The sequence below is a fragment of the Ammospiza caudacuta genome, chromosome 16 (genome assembly GCF_027887145.1).
Source record: "Ammospiza caudacuta isolate bAmmCau1 chromosome 16, bAmmCau1.pri, whole genome shotgun sequence".
Taxonomy (NCBI): Eukaryota; Metazoa; Chordata; class Aves; order Passeriformes; family Passerellidae; genus Ammospiza; species Ammospiza caudacuta.
In genome coordinates, this window is record NC_080608.1 from 12,234,916 (window position 1) to 12,247,153 (window position 12,238).

The window sequence follows — 12,238 nt, forward strand, 5'->3', positions numbered from 1 at the left end:
GTCTCCCCTCCATAGCACCTGGTGATGCACCTGCACTCCAGGTGCACCCACAGCCCGGATCCCACGGCACGGCTGTGTGCCGCACTCCTGCTGCATCCCTGGTGCCACAGCATTCTTGTGCAAGCCCTGGCACGCCAGTGAGCTTGTGAGAACTCTTCTGGGGCTGTCAGGCTGGCAGAAACAACAGCAGCAGGTTGGCACTGTCCCTGCCCTCTCATCCCACCCCTCTCTCTCTCTCAGGGTGCCGTGTGGAGCCGGGGAAGCAGGGATCCGCCATGCCCACATTCCCAGCAGGATCCACGCCGAGGCCGCCCGCCGCCCCCTCGCCCCACTGAGGCCATGGAGCTGCTGCTGCTGCTGTTGCTGCCATCACCACAAGAATTTTGGCTCAGCACAGGGACTCTTGGTGCCTCTGCCATGGTGACATGAAGCAGACGGCGAGGGACGCCGGACTGCTGGAGGGGAGAGCCTGCACAGGCAGCCTTCTAGTATTTTAATTTATTAGTAGTATTCAATTTGATTTTACCTGATTTTTTGTTGGTTGGTTGCTTGCTTCTTCCCCTCCCCGGGGCTCGTGAGGGGAGGGGGCGGGCAGGGGAGAGGGACCCCACCTCACCCAGCGGATGCAAGGATGACTGTGCTGGCCAGGGCCCGGCGGGGTATCTGGCAGCTCTCTCCGCAGGTGGTGTTGCTCCTGCTCTTTGCTTTCTGCCTGCTCAGTGTTTTCGTCTCTGCTTATTATTTATATGGGTGGAAAAGGGGCTTGGAGCCCTCTGGGGACGTGGCGGGGCCGGACTGCGACGAGCCCAAGGTCGCCCCTTCCCGCTTGCTGCCACTGAAGACCCTCAAGGTGGCCGACTCCTCCCGCACGGACCCCTTGGTGCTGGTGTTCGTGGAGAGCCTCTACTCCCAGCTGGGCCAGGAGATTGTGGCCATTTTGGAGTCGAGTCGCTTCAAATACAGGACAGAGATTGCTCCGGGCAAGGGGGACATGCCCACGCTGACCGACAAGGACCGGGGACGCTTTGCGCTCATCATCTACGAGAACATCCTCAAGTACGTCAACCTGGACGCCTGGAACCGGGAGCTGCTGGACAAGTACTGCGTGGAGTACGGCGTGGGCATCATCGGCTTCTTCAAGGTAAGGGGGCACAAGGGGCAAACCAAATCCCATGGCCAGGCTTGATGTGAGCCCTGTGTCCTGCTGCCCCACAGAGACTTTGCCCTCCCCATGCTTTCTACAAGCAGCATGAGTTGGTGTGGGGCACAGGCTTCTAGCAGAGAAGCTCTCTCCCTTTGGAAGGGCTGTGTAGCCTTTGGAGATTTTGGGAGGAAAAAAACACACTTCTGGGATCAGTCCAGTTGCTTTTAGCACTTGTTTTCTAGCAGTGACCCTTGCTGGGGTTTGCCAAAAGCATGAATAGATATTTTGCTCAGCAGCCCTTCTCCTGCGCAGGGCTCCTAGCCTTGGGGCACTTTGCACATAGGACATGAGCAGGACTGAGTGTGTGAGGGGGATGAGGGCACCCCATTCTCCAGAGAGGAAAGAGAGAACCCAGAACCTGGATCTCAAGGGGTGGTGAGCTGCTGCCTCTGTTGCTGTGGCTGTTGGTGAGCTCACCCCAGGTGAGCCCCTGCCTTGTCCCCAGTGTCCCATCTCCTGTAGCTCCCATTTTCCCCATCAGGCTAACGAGAACAGCCTTCTGAGTGCCCAGCTGAAGGGCTTCCCACTCTTCCTCCACTCCAACCTGGCGCTGAAGGACTGCAGCATCAACCCCAAGTCGCCCCTGCTGTACATCACGCGGCCCAGTGAGGTGGAGAAGGGTGTGCTCCCCGGGGAGGACTGGACTGTCTTCCAGTCCAACCACTCCACCTACGAGCCCGTCCTCCTGGCCAAGACCAAGTCAGCTGAGTCCATCCCTCACATGAGCGTGGATGCTGCCCTGCACACCACCGTGATGCAGGACCTGGGCCTCCACGATGGCATTCAGAGGGTGCTCTTTGGCAACAACCTCAACTTCTGGCTGCACAAGTTGGTCTTTGTGGACTCGGTCTCCTTCCTGACTGGCAAGAGGTTGTCTCTGCCCCTTGACCGCTACATCCTGGTGGACATCGATGACATCTTTGTGGGCAAGGAGGGCACACGCATGAAGGTGGAGGATGTCAAGGTGTGTCTGTGCTCTCCTGGCTGGGTGGGCAGGGCTGGACTCTTCTGCTTGCTCAGGGGTGCTCCAGAGATGGACTTTCCTTCTCCCTTCTCCCTCTGAGAGTCCCTCTGCAAAGCGCTCAGGGACATTGGTGCTTGCCCTGATGTGGCAGCTGTCCCTGAGGCCACATGCTGAAGACACTTTGCTTTCTCTCCCCTTGTCCCAGGCACTCTTTGACACCCAGAACGAGCTGCGCACCCACATCCCGAACTTCACCTTCAACCTGGGATACTCAGGGAAATTCTTCCACACAGGTGAGGAGGGCAAGGGCACCGCTTCTCCTGGGTGCTGTACAGCTGGTGCTCAGAGAGGATGCTGTTGGGCTGTAGGAGAGTCCTCAGGCATCCCACCCTATTCTTCCATCACCTGGCCACCAAGAGGGGCTGGCCCTCCCCCTGCCCCAGCTGCTCACGCAGCTCTCTGTGCTCAGTGGTGACAGCAAGTGTCGTGCCACAGGTACTGATGCTGAGGACGAAGGTGATGACCTGCTGCTGTCCTACGTGAAGGAGTTCTGGTGGTTCCCCCACATGTGGAGCCACATGCAGCCTCACCTCTTCCACAACCAGTCGGTTCTTGCTGAGCAGATGACCTTAAACAAGAAATTCGCTGTCGTGAGTAAAATGCTTCCTGTGGGGTTGCTTGTGGTGAGGGGAGGATGGTAGAAGAGGAGCAAAGAAGATTCCCAGGGAATACCCCCTTCTTGCTGGAGCAGAGGGACCTGGTGACATTAAGTCATGTCCCCCATGTTGCAGCTGTGTGGGTAAATCCATTTGTACTCCAGTAACTAGAGCTAAAGGATTTATCTGCAGCAGCCAACTTGTTGCTGTGGCAGTGAGCTGCCCCAGTGGCTGTTCAAGGGCTGTGCTCTGCAGCTGTGCTCACCTGGCCTGGAACTGTGGGGATGCAGAGGTGCAGCCCAGGGGGATGCTCAGCCTGGCACCATGTGAATGTGTGCTGGTGATGATGTGGGATCTGGAGCCGTGGCTGTGCTGGGAGGCTCTGGCTGGTGGAAACTCCCTCTACAGGCTGGACTGTCAGGGACATGTTTGGTTTAAAGGGAGCCTCTGACCTTCAGCTTGGTCTTGTGCTGTCCTTTGTGTGACACTGACACCAGTTCATGCTGTGATTGACTGACAGCTGTCTTGAATCCAAACTGGTAAAGCCAGACCTGTTAATAATTTGATCCTGTGGCCTAAGAGAGGGATCTTCAAACTAACTTGAATTTATTATCTGATAATTACAAGTGCTTAATTAGAGAGAGACCAGACCTTTCCTACTTAGGATGGGCAATGTTCCAGCTCAGAATTTCCAGGCTGTTTTGTGTCTACTGATACAAACCAATCTGCAGACCTATATAGCTGTACCTCCTCATTCTTCACACAACAGCTTGGCTGTGGCTGTTCTGTGGGTGACAGCAGAAGACAGGGATGAGGATGGTCTGAATGAAGCAGAGGAGTGGGTGTCCACCCAGCATGGCTGCTCCTGGGCTCCCTTTTGTGGAGACAGCCAGGCTTAGGAGAGGATGCAGAAGCACAAATAGACACTTTGTAGCTGGGAATGGAGAGGGATTGGTTTGAGATTTTGGGGTCTCCACAGTCACCCATTCCACACTCTGTTCTCTGCAGGAGCATGGCATCCCCACAGACATGGGGTACGCTGTGGCCCCCCACCACTCGGGCGTGTACCCTGTGCACGTGCAGCTGTACGAGGCCTGGAAGCAGGTTTGGTCCATCAGGGTGACGAGCACGGAGGAATATCCACACCTGAAACCCGCCCGCTACCGCCGTGGCTTCATCCACAATGGCATCATGGTGGGTGCTGCCCTTTGTCTCTGGGGCCTCTCTTCTCCTGCCTCCCCCACCAGAACCAGCACCTCGGGACGTGGTTTCTGTGCAGCTCCAGTTTGAGGGGGTCGTTCCCCCTTGCTCATCCTGCATGGGTGAAGCTTGTGTGAGGACGGTTTTTGGTGTTTCCATCTGTCCACATCCTTCCTTTCTGTGTACAGATTCAAGTCAAGGGTAGTGTGGGGCAGTGGAACTGGTCCTGGCCTCTGAGGGATTGAAGCCAGGTTCCCCCTTATTTTTGGGAAGGGATGGAGACCCAGCTCTCAAAGCCTGGGAGAGGCCATGTGGCCATTTCATTACCCTGGTTCTCCCACCTGTTCCATCCATATCTTTTTCCCTGCCTCAGGTACTCCCCCGGCAAACCTGTGGCCTGTTCACACACACCATTTTCTACAATGAGTACCCTGGTGGCTCCAGTGAACTGGACAAAATCATCAACGGGGGTGAACTGTTCCTGACTGTCCTCCTGAACCCTGTAAGTACTGCCCAGGGACAGAAAGACAGATGTCTTGCAGAGCTGTTCTGGCCCTGCTGCGGGAGATGTCCCCAGTGTCCTCAGCCAGGGTGGGGCCATTTGTGGGATGGCTGCTGGGTGAGGCTCCACTAACCCCTGCTCTGTCCTGACTTCAGATCAGCATCTTCATGACCCACCTGTCCAACTATGGCAACGACCGCCTGGGCTTGTACACCTTCAAGCACCTGGTCCGCTTCCTCAACTCCTGGACCAACTTGAAGCTGCAGACATTGCCCCCTGTGCAGCTGGCACAGAAATACTTCCAGATCTTTTCCGAGGAGAAGGACCCACTGTGGCAGGTACCCCTGTGCCTATAATAGGGGGGTGACCTTTTTTATTGTGCTGGGAGAGGGTAGTGGGGTGCAGCTGGCCCTGCTTTGGGCCTCAGGTAGCTTCCAACCTGGATTTCTTTCTGGTTCCCTTTGTAAGCTGTGCCTTTTCACCTCTTGCTGGTTCTGCAGGCAGTGCCAGAAAGGGGTTTGTCCTGTGGACCTGGAGATAAGCCCAGTCTTTGTCCTGCCTGCTGAGCAGGGTGGCCTCCCCTGTGTCTGCTGAGACTGGAGGGGCTGAGCAGTGGTGTGGGGTCCCATCCAGGCTGCTCTGTATCTGATCCTCCACACTGTTTCAGGATCCCTGCGAAGACAAACGACACAAGGACATTTGGTCCAAAGAAAAGACCTGTGACCGATTCCCAAAGCTTCTCATCATTGGGCCTCAAAAAACAGGTGATTCCCTTCACCTTCAGTTCTGTGAGCATGCTGGGGGGATTGGCAGGACCCACAAAGAGCCTCTGTCAGCCCTCCTGCCCTGAAGCAGAGCTTGGAGGGAGGTTTGGCCTGTGTCAGCTCCCTATTTCTCTCTGTCCAAAGGAACCACTGCCCTTTATCTCTTCCTGGGGATGCACCCGGACCTGAGTAGCAACTACCCCAGCTCAGAGACCTTTGAGGAGATACAGTTCTTCAATGGACACAACTATCACAAGGGCATTGACTGGTGGGTCTCTGCATTGTGGGGACTGTGCTATAGGGGAGTGCCCATAACTTTGGGAAGGCGGGCAGTGGTGCTGTGAGATTTCCCTTCTGAGTGTCTGAGATGTCACCTGTGAGGGCGGTGCTAGGGCCATCTTGTGGTGCCTGTCTGCCAGCCTCACTCTGTGCCTTCCCCAGGTACATGGAATTCTTCCCCATCCCCTCCAACACCACCTCTGACTTCTACTTTGAGAAAAGTGCCAACTACTTTGACTCTGAAGTGGCTCCTCGGCGAGCTGCAGCCCTGCTGTCCAAGGCCAAAATCATCACCATCCTCATCAACCCTGCAGATCGAGCCTACTCCTGGTATCAGGTCAGCCTCTGCCTCTCCCCTGGGTTGGGCAGCCCTGTGGGTTTGGTTTGGGATGTGGGGTGACTGTGGCTGAATGAGGACACATCGTGGTGGCCTGGGAGCTGCTGCACCTCATGGGCAGCCCAGGATTGGGTTACCCTGGGGACAAACCTGCCTTGCTCCTGCCCCCTTTCTCCGGGCAACAACAGACAGAACAAGAGGACACAGTCTCAAGCTGCTCCAAGGGAGATACAGGCTAGAATTAAGGAGGAAGTTTTTCACAGAAAGAGTGGTCAAATACTGGAATCATCTGCCCAGGGAGGTGGTGGAGTCACCATCCCTCGATGTGTTTAAAAAAAGACTGGGATGAGGCACTTGGTGCCATGATCTAGTTGAGGTGTTAGAACATGGGTTGGACTCAATGATCTTAAAGGTCTCTTCCAACCTAGAAATTCTGTGATTTTCTGATTCTGTGATTCTGTGACAGCACCAGCGAGCTCACGACGACGTGGTTGCCCTGAAGTACACGTTCCACGAGGTGATCACGGCGGGGCCCGAGGCGGGGCCGCGGCTGCGGGCGCTGCAGAGCCGCTGCCTGGTGCCGGGCTGGTACGCCACCCACATCGAGCGCTGGCTCAGCAGCTACCACGCCAACCAGGTAGGGATGGCAGCGACCTGGCACACACACCTTCTATGAAAAATCCTTTCCTTAGGATTTTTTCCTCCTGAGAAGCTGAGAGGCCTCAGGAACAAAATGTAAACAATGGTTAACTGCTGCTGTGGAATGCAACAGGTGCATCTGTGATTGGTCTCATGTGGTTGTTTCTAATTAATGGCCAATCACAGTGAGCTCTCTGTCCGAGCCACAAGCCTTTGTTATTATTGCTTTTTTTTCTATTCTTAGCTAGCCTTCTGATGAAATCCTTTCTTCTATTCTTTTAATATAGTTTTAATATAATATGTATCATAAAATAATAAATCAAGCCTTCTGAAACATGGAGTCAGATCCTCCTCTCTTCCCTCATCCTAAGACCCCTGTGAACACTGTCACAGCAACCAGTCCTACAGCCCTCACCCACGCAAGGATGTGGGGGAAAGAGATCTTGCATCCTTTCCCCTGGGAGCTGTTTTTCTTAGACCATTCAAACTACGGGGAGAGGAGTAAAAGCACTTGGAGAAGGGGCAGAGGAGAGGTTCTGTGCAAGAAGGGAGCCTGGTGATGGATAGCACACAGTGATGGCCTTGTGTGGGTTGCCACAGCAGGGTTGAAAGGGAGTGGGGGCAGAAGGCTGTGGGTGGCTCTGCAGGGTCACCCAACACTGACCCTCACTCTTGGCCACAGAGCCCTGAGGCTGCCCTGTCTGGTGGCACCATGGCATTGAACAGGACAAAAATAGCTGGTGAAGATGCCCATAGTTCAGGCTGTCTGCAGGGAAAATGGGAGCTGGATGGCAGCCCTGCTGTGACCCACACAGTGCAGCACTGCTGGAGAGCATGGGATCAATCCCTGAATGATTTTTCCACTGTTGATTAACCTTATAAAGTCTTATTAGTTGCCTGCTGCTAGTGTAATTGCTGTGTTGCAATCCCAGCTGCCTGTGGGTTGGGTAGCCCTGAGCAGAAGCTCTGATGTTGTCCTGGGTGTGTCCTGGCCCTGGCTTTAGTTGCATTTCATTTTCCAGCAGCCAGTGTAAGGGAGCACCAGGGCACTTTGGTATTTAGCAGGTGTTCTGGTGGCAGATTTGGCTCCAAGGTGATCTAAGGTGTGTTAAAGGTGTCCTCTTGCCTCAGGAGAGCAGGGCTGGAGCCAGTGACACCTCACCCCTGTGCCTTGCTCCCTGCAGATCCTGGTGCTGGATGGCAAGCTGCTCCGAACAGAACCCGCCAAAGTGATGGACACAGTCCAGAAATTCCTCGGTGTGACCAACTTCATCGATTATCACAAGACCCTGGCGTGAGTCCTTCCCCAGCTTCTCCTTCCTCCACCCTGCCACTGCTCCCATGCACTGCATGCCCTGGGGACACGGACCCAGAGCAGCCCCCAGCCCTGGCCTCTCCACAGAGCTGCTGTTGAGCTGCATGAGGCTGAGCTTTCACCTGAGACTTATCCAAACACTACAGTAAAGTCACTGCAGGCAGCCCAAGAGCAGCCCTGGGCTCGTGGAGGAGGTTTCAGCATTTGTGACACAGATGATGGTATTGAGCCCTGGCACTCCATCTCCTCATAAATGCATGAGAGGAGCTGCTGGCTGTGTGGCACCTCTGCTGGTGCCACCTTGCTCTGAGCCTTCCATTAAACCCCACCGTGGGAAGCCTCCAGAGAGAAATAATAATTTACCTCTGCCATGGCTTGTCTATGTATTTGTCCACTCAGGTGCTGTAGGGCACTTGAGGGCATCCAGGGACAAAAGTGTCACAGAAAATGGTAATTAAACCCAGGTAGACTCTGCTCCATCAGGGCAGTGAATGAGCCTTGGTGGACTGCTTACTGCACAGCTGCAGGGGGGTCCTGTGGTACCAGGGAGTTGATGACAAGATGTTAGTTGGGCTGTGGATTCCAGAGGTGGAGAAGTGCCCTGTGCAGGGCTGGACAGCAGTGGGACCTGCTTGACAGGATGTCCATGGAAGGTGTGAGGGGGATAAGAGGGCTAAGGCAGAGCTCTCACTTCGCAGGTTTGATCCAAAGAAAGGATTCTGGTGTCAGCTTCTGGATGGAGGAAAAACAAAATGCTTGGGAAAGAGCAAAGGGAGGAAGTACCCCGAGATGGATTCGGATGTGAGTATGCAGAAAGCCTCCTGGGCTGGCCCTGAGCAGGGCTGTGCTGGGCTGGTGGGCTCCAGGCGGGTCCCCTGACTCTCCTCTTTCCTCTCTCGTTGCAGTCACGCTCCTTCCTGCGGGACTATTACAGGGACCATAACATAGAGCTCTCCAAGCTCCTGTACAAAATGGGGCAGACTTTGCCCACCTGGCTGCGGGAGGAGCTGCAGAGCACCAGGTAGCTGCTGCTGCCACCCCCAGCAATACCTGAGCGGGGCTGACCCTGTGCTAGCAGGACCTTCTCAGCAATACCTGGCCTTGGAGGGGACCCCAGGAGCACACAGCATCACTGGAGGCTTGGAGGGGATCCCCAGGAGCGTATGGCTGCACCAGAGGCTTGGAGAGGACCCCCAGGAGCACAGGGCTCCACTGGAGGCTGTCTGAGCAGTGATCCAACTCTGCAATCCCTGTGCTCCCACCTCTCTGCCTGCCTCACACCTGTATCTCTTTCATTTTATTTTTCCTTTTTAATTCCTCGTCACTTCCCACCCTGTTCTGGCATAGGGAAGTGGCACAAATCCCCCCTTTCTCTGCTCAAAATGGGTTCCAGCTGCCTTGGGCCTGAGAGCAGCACCAGAGCTGTCCCTCACTTCCTGGTCCAAGGGTGGAGGAGCTGTTCTGGGTGCACTGTGGTGACTTTGCTGAGCTGGAGCAGAGGGATGGAGCTGGTGGAGACCCAAAGCACAGGGGAAACCAGACCCACTCCTGCCATCAGCTTCGTGGCAGGAAACAGGAGAGTCTGCTGGATTCCCCCAGCACCTACTTGGAGAAGCTGAGAACAAGGTGGATTTTCCTTTCAAAGACTGGGGCACAATTTCTTTTGTCATCTCTGTCATCATATTCCAGCTCCTCAGCCTCTGGCTCCCCCTCCATGGGCAGTGTGGTGGGGATGTGGCCTAGCAGGAGAAGGGGCTGGCATGCTGATCTGGGCATACTGGTCCCAGTTTGCTCATGACCCCCAAGCCCTTCCTGTACTCTTGTACACACGTGGTGTTTCCTGTGGTAAAGCCAAGTGGTGCCCAGCACACCCTGGCATGGAGGAGAGCTCGGGGACAGAGCAGACATTGGGATAAAGGCAATCAGAAGAATGCTGAGAGAACTTCAAACCTCTTGAATATTAAAAACGAAAGTATTTTAATAATGCTGGGTTTTAAGGGGGTGGGGTGGGGGGGTGTTCATTTGGTTCCCATTTTGCAGGGAGGTGTTTTTTCTTCAGTGCCAGGATTTGTACCTAAACCCCGAGGGTTTTACATGGTCTCTTTGGTCGTTAGACATGACAAGGACAAAGGTCAGAGGGGAAACAGGAAGATTTCCCAGTGGGAGACACATCTTTATGCCAGTGGGGCTGCTCAGAGCTGCAGCCTCTCCCACGCCCTGGGATTGCTGGCAGAGAGAGGAGACTGAGCCACCACGGGTTTGCTGGGATGTGGGCCCACAGTTCCCCTTGGACAGAGCTGCCCTGCAGGGTGTGGGATGGCAGCAGTTCCATGGGAGGGGAGCAATGCCCAGTGCTGCCCGAGGGGGCCAGGGCAGTGGGGTGGATGGGGATGGCAGCAGTTCCATGGGAGGGAGGCCATGCCCAGTGCTGCCCCAGTGGGGCCAGGGCAGTGGGGTGGATGTCTCACTGCCCTGCTGGCAGCAGCATTCCCACCTGGACGTTCACAGGAACCTTGTAGCCCACCTGGGGCCACGGGGGCTGTGCTGGGGAGGCTCCCAAGCACTGCTGTAGGGTCCTCTTGAACCAACTGCTAATAAATGGGGGGGCTCTGGTTTTATTTGCTGTTGTTGCCTGTGTCTCTGCTCGCTGGCGTGATCCCGCCCTGCCCCTGGGGGTCCTGGCTGCCTTTGGGACCATCTCTGTGGGGTTTGGAAGGGGCTGTGTGGGAGCAGCTCTCCATGCACGAGGTGGCAGCAGCTCTCCAGTCCCGGATCCGTGGATGCTGCTCAGCTCCCACAGCCTCCTCCTCCTCCCGGGACAGCATCCAGCACCGCCTGCCTGAGCACTGGGGAGGGATTTGTGGGGCCGGGGGTCCCTGCTTGCCTTTCCCCCCTGCCCCACGCTCCATTCCCTGCCTGCCCGAGCCTGCCCGCCCTTCTGCTGCTGCCGCCTCCCCGCTGCCTTCCTGGCCGGCCCCTGCCGAGCGCCGCAGGAAACCAAGACGGAGCCTAATGAATCCCAGACGGCTGTGTTTGAACCTGTCCGAGTGACAAACGACGTGTGGTGCCGCAGGAGCCGCATGGAGGGAGGAGAGGGGGCTGCAGGGGGAGATCTGGGGGAACCATGGAGCTGCTTGCCCAGGAGAGGAGGCTGCTCATTCCCTGAGCTCATTCCCTGGAGCACATCCTGGCCAGGCACCCACCACGGTTCCATTCCTGTGTCCCCATGCCTAGGAAGAAGCATTCTCCAGCCCCAGATGATGTGTAAGGAAACTTACATATTGGCCCTGGGCTGCCCCAGGTGGGCCCAGCTGGTGTTCAGCTTAGTCCTGAATTAATTGCTTGTTAATTAACAGGTTCATAAGCACAGCTCAGCCCCATGCCATGGCCCCGGGGTGTCCAGGAGGATGAGGAGGTCTCTGCCCTCCCACAGCCACAGGAGAGCACTGTGTGAGGGAGGATCTGTTCCCCTTGCCTTGGCACCAGTGATGTTTTTTAGCTTCTGCCAAAAATGTGTAAAGTTGGCAAAATCCTTTCTGGGCTGAGCAAGGGCCAGAGGCTGGGCAGCTGCAGCCAGCAGGCTCAAACCCTCACTGCCCCTGGACTGCAGGGCTTCTCTGGGCTGTCCCTGCTGCAGCCTTGTCCTGCAGCCCCCTACCAGAGACCCCACGGCAGCCCCTGCCCACCTCTGAGCTTCCACGAGCTGCATGGGGCACTTGTGGCAGTCAGCAGCTCCCTGGGGCTCCCAGAGGAGCAGATGAGGATGCTCCTGGCAGCCCCAGCCTGCAGGCAGGATGCAGTGGCCATGATGAGGGCTGCTTTCCAGCCCACAAACTGCTGTGAGGTTGAGTTCATCCCTGATGGCTGCACTCTGCACCTTGATTCATCCTGCAGCGTGCCCTGACACGTCCCATATCCTCGTCCTGACACATCCCACCTCCGTGCCCCAACGTGTCCTGTGTCCTCCTGGCTGTTGGGATGTGCCAGGGAATCCCTGCTGGAAATGTCTGCAGGAGGGACAGGGAGCACAGCTGTGCCTGGGCTGCTCTTCTCAGGGGGTCAGGGAGTGCTGGTGGTGCCACAGCCCAAACAGGGGCCAGGAGGGACATGGGCAGGGAGAGATGTGGGCAGGAGGGATGCAGGGAAGGAGGGATGCTGGCAGCAGAGTGCTGGGAAGGGATGATGATGATGATGATGATGATGATGATGATGATGATGATGATGATGATGATGATGATGATGGTGATGATGTGGCAGCAGGGTGCAGAGCTCACCTGGCTGGGCTCAGGGCTGGAGGCTGCAGCTGCAGGCAGTGGGGTTACTGATAGAGATGTGCCACTGAATGCAGGGACCTGTGGCCCCCTAACCCTCTCCTTGT

At 56.2% G+C, this 12,238-nt stretch overlaps 1 protein-coding gene across 1 annotated transcript; it reads left to right on the forward strand.

The window, feature by feature from the left end:
- The first annotated feature begins 281 nt into the window (after positions 1 to 281).
- On the forward strand, positions 282 to 10,351 carry NDST1 (N-deacetylase and N-sulfotransferase 1). Its single transcript, XM_058815125.1, has 14 exons — positions 282 to 1,141; positions 1,686 to 2,168; positions 2,374 to 2,461; positions 2,664 to 2,818; positions 3,833 to 4,018; positions 4,398 to 4,526; positions 4,682 to 4,864; positions 5,194 to 5,290; positions 5,435 to 5,558; positions 5,732 to 5,906; positions 6,373 to 6,543; positions 7,730 to 7,839; positions 8,559 to 8,661; positions 8,766 to 10,351. The coding sequence occupies exons 1-14, from the start codon at positions 632 to 634 to the stop codon at positions 8,883 to 8,885; spliced, it is 2,634 nt and encodes an 877-aa protein (XP_058671108.1). The 5' UTR covers positions 282 to 631; the 3' UTR covers positions 8,886 to 10,351.
- Positions 10,352 to 12,238: the final 1,887 nt, after the last annotated feature.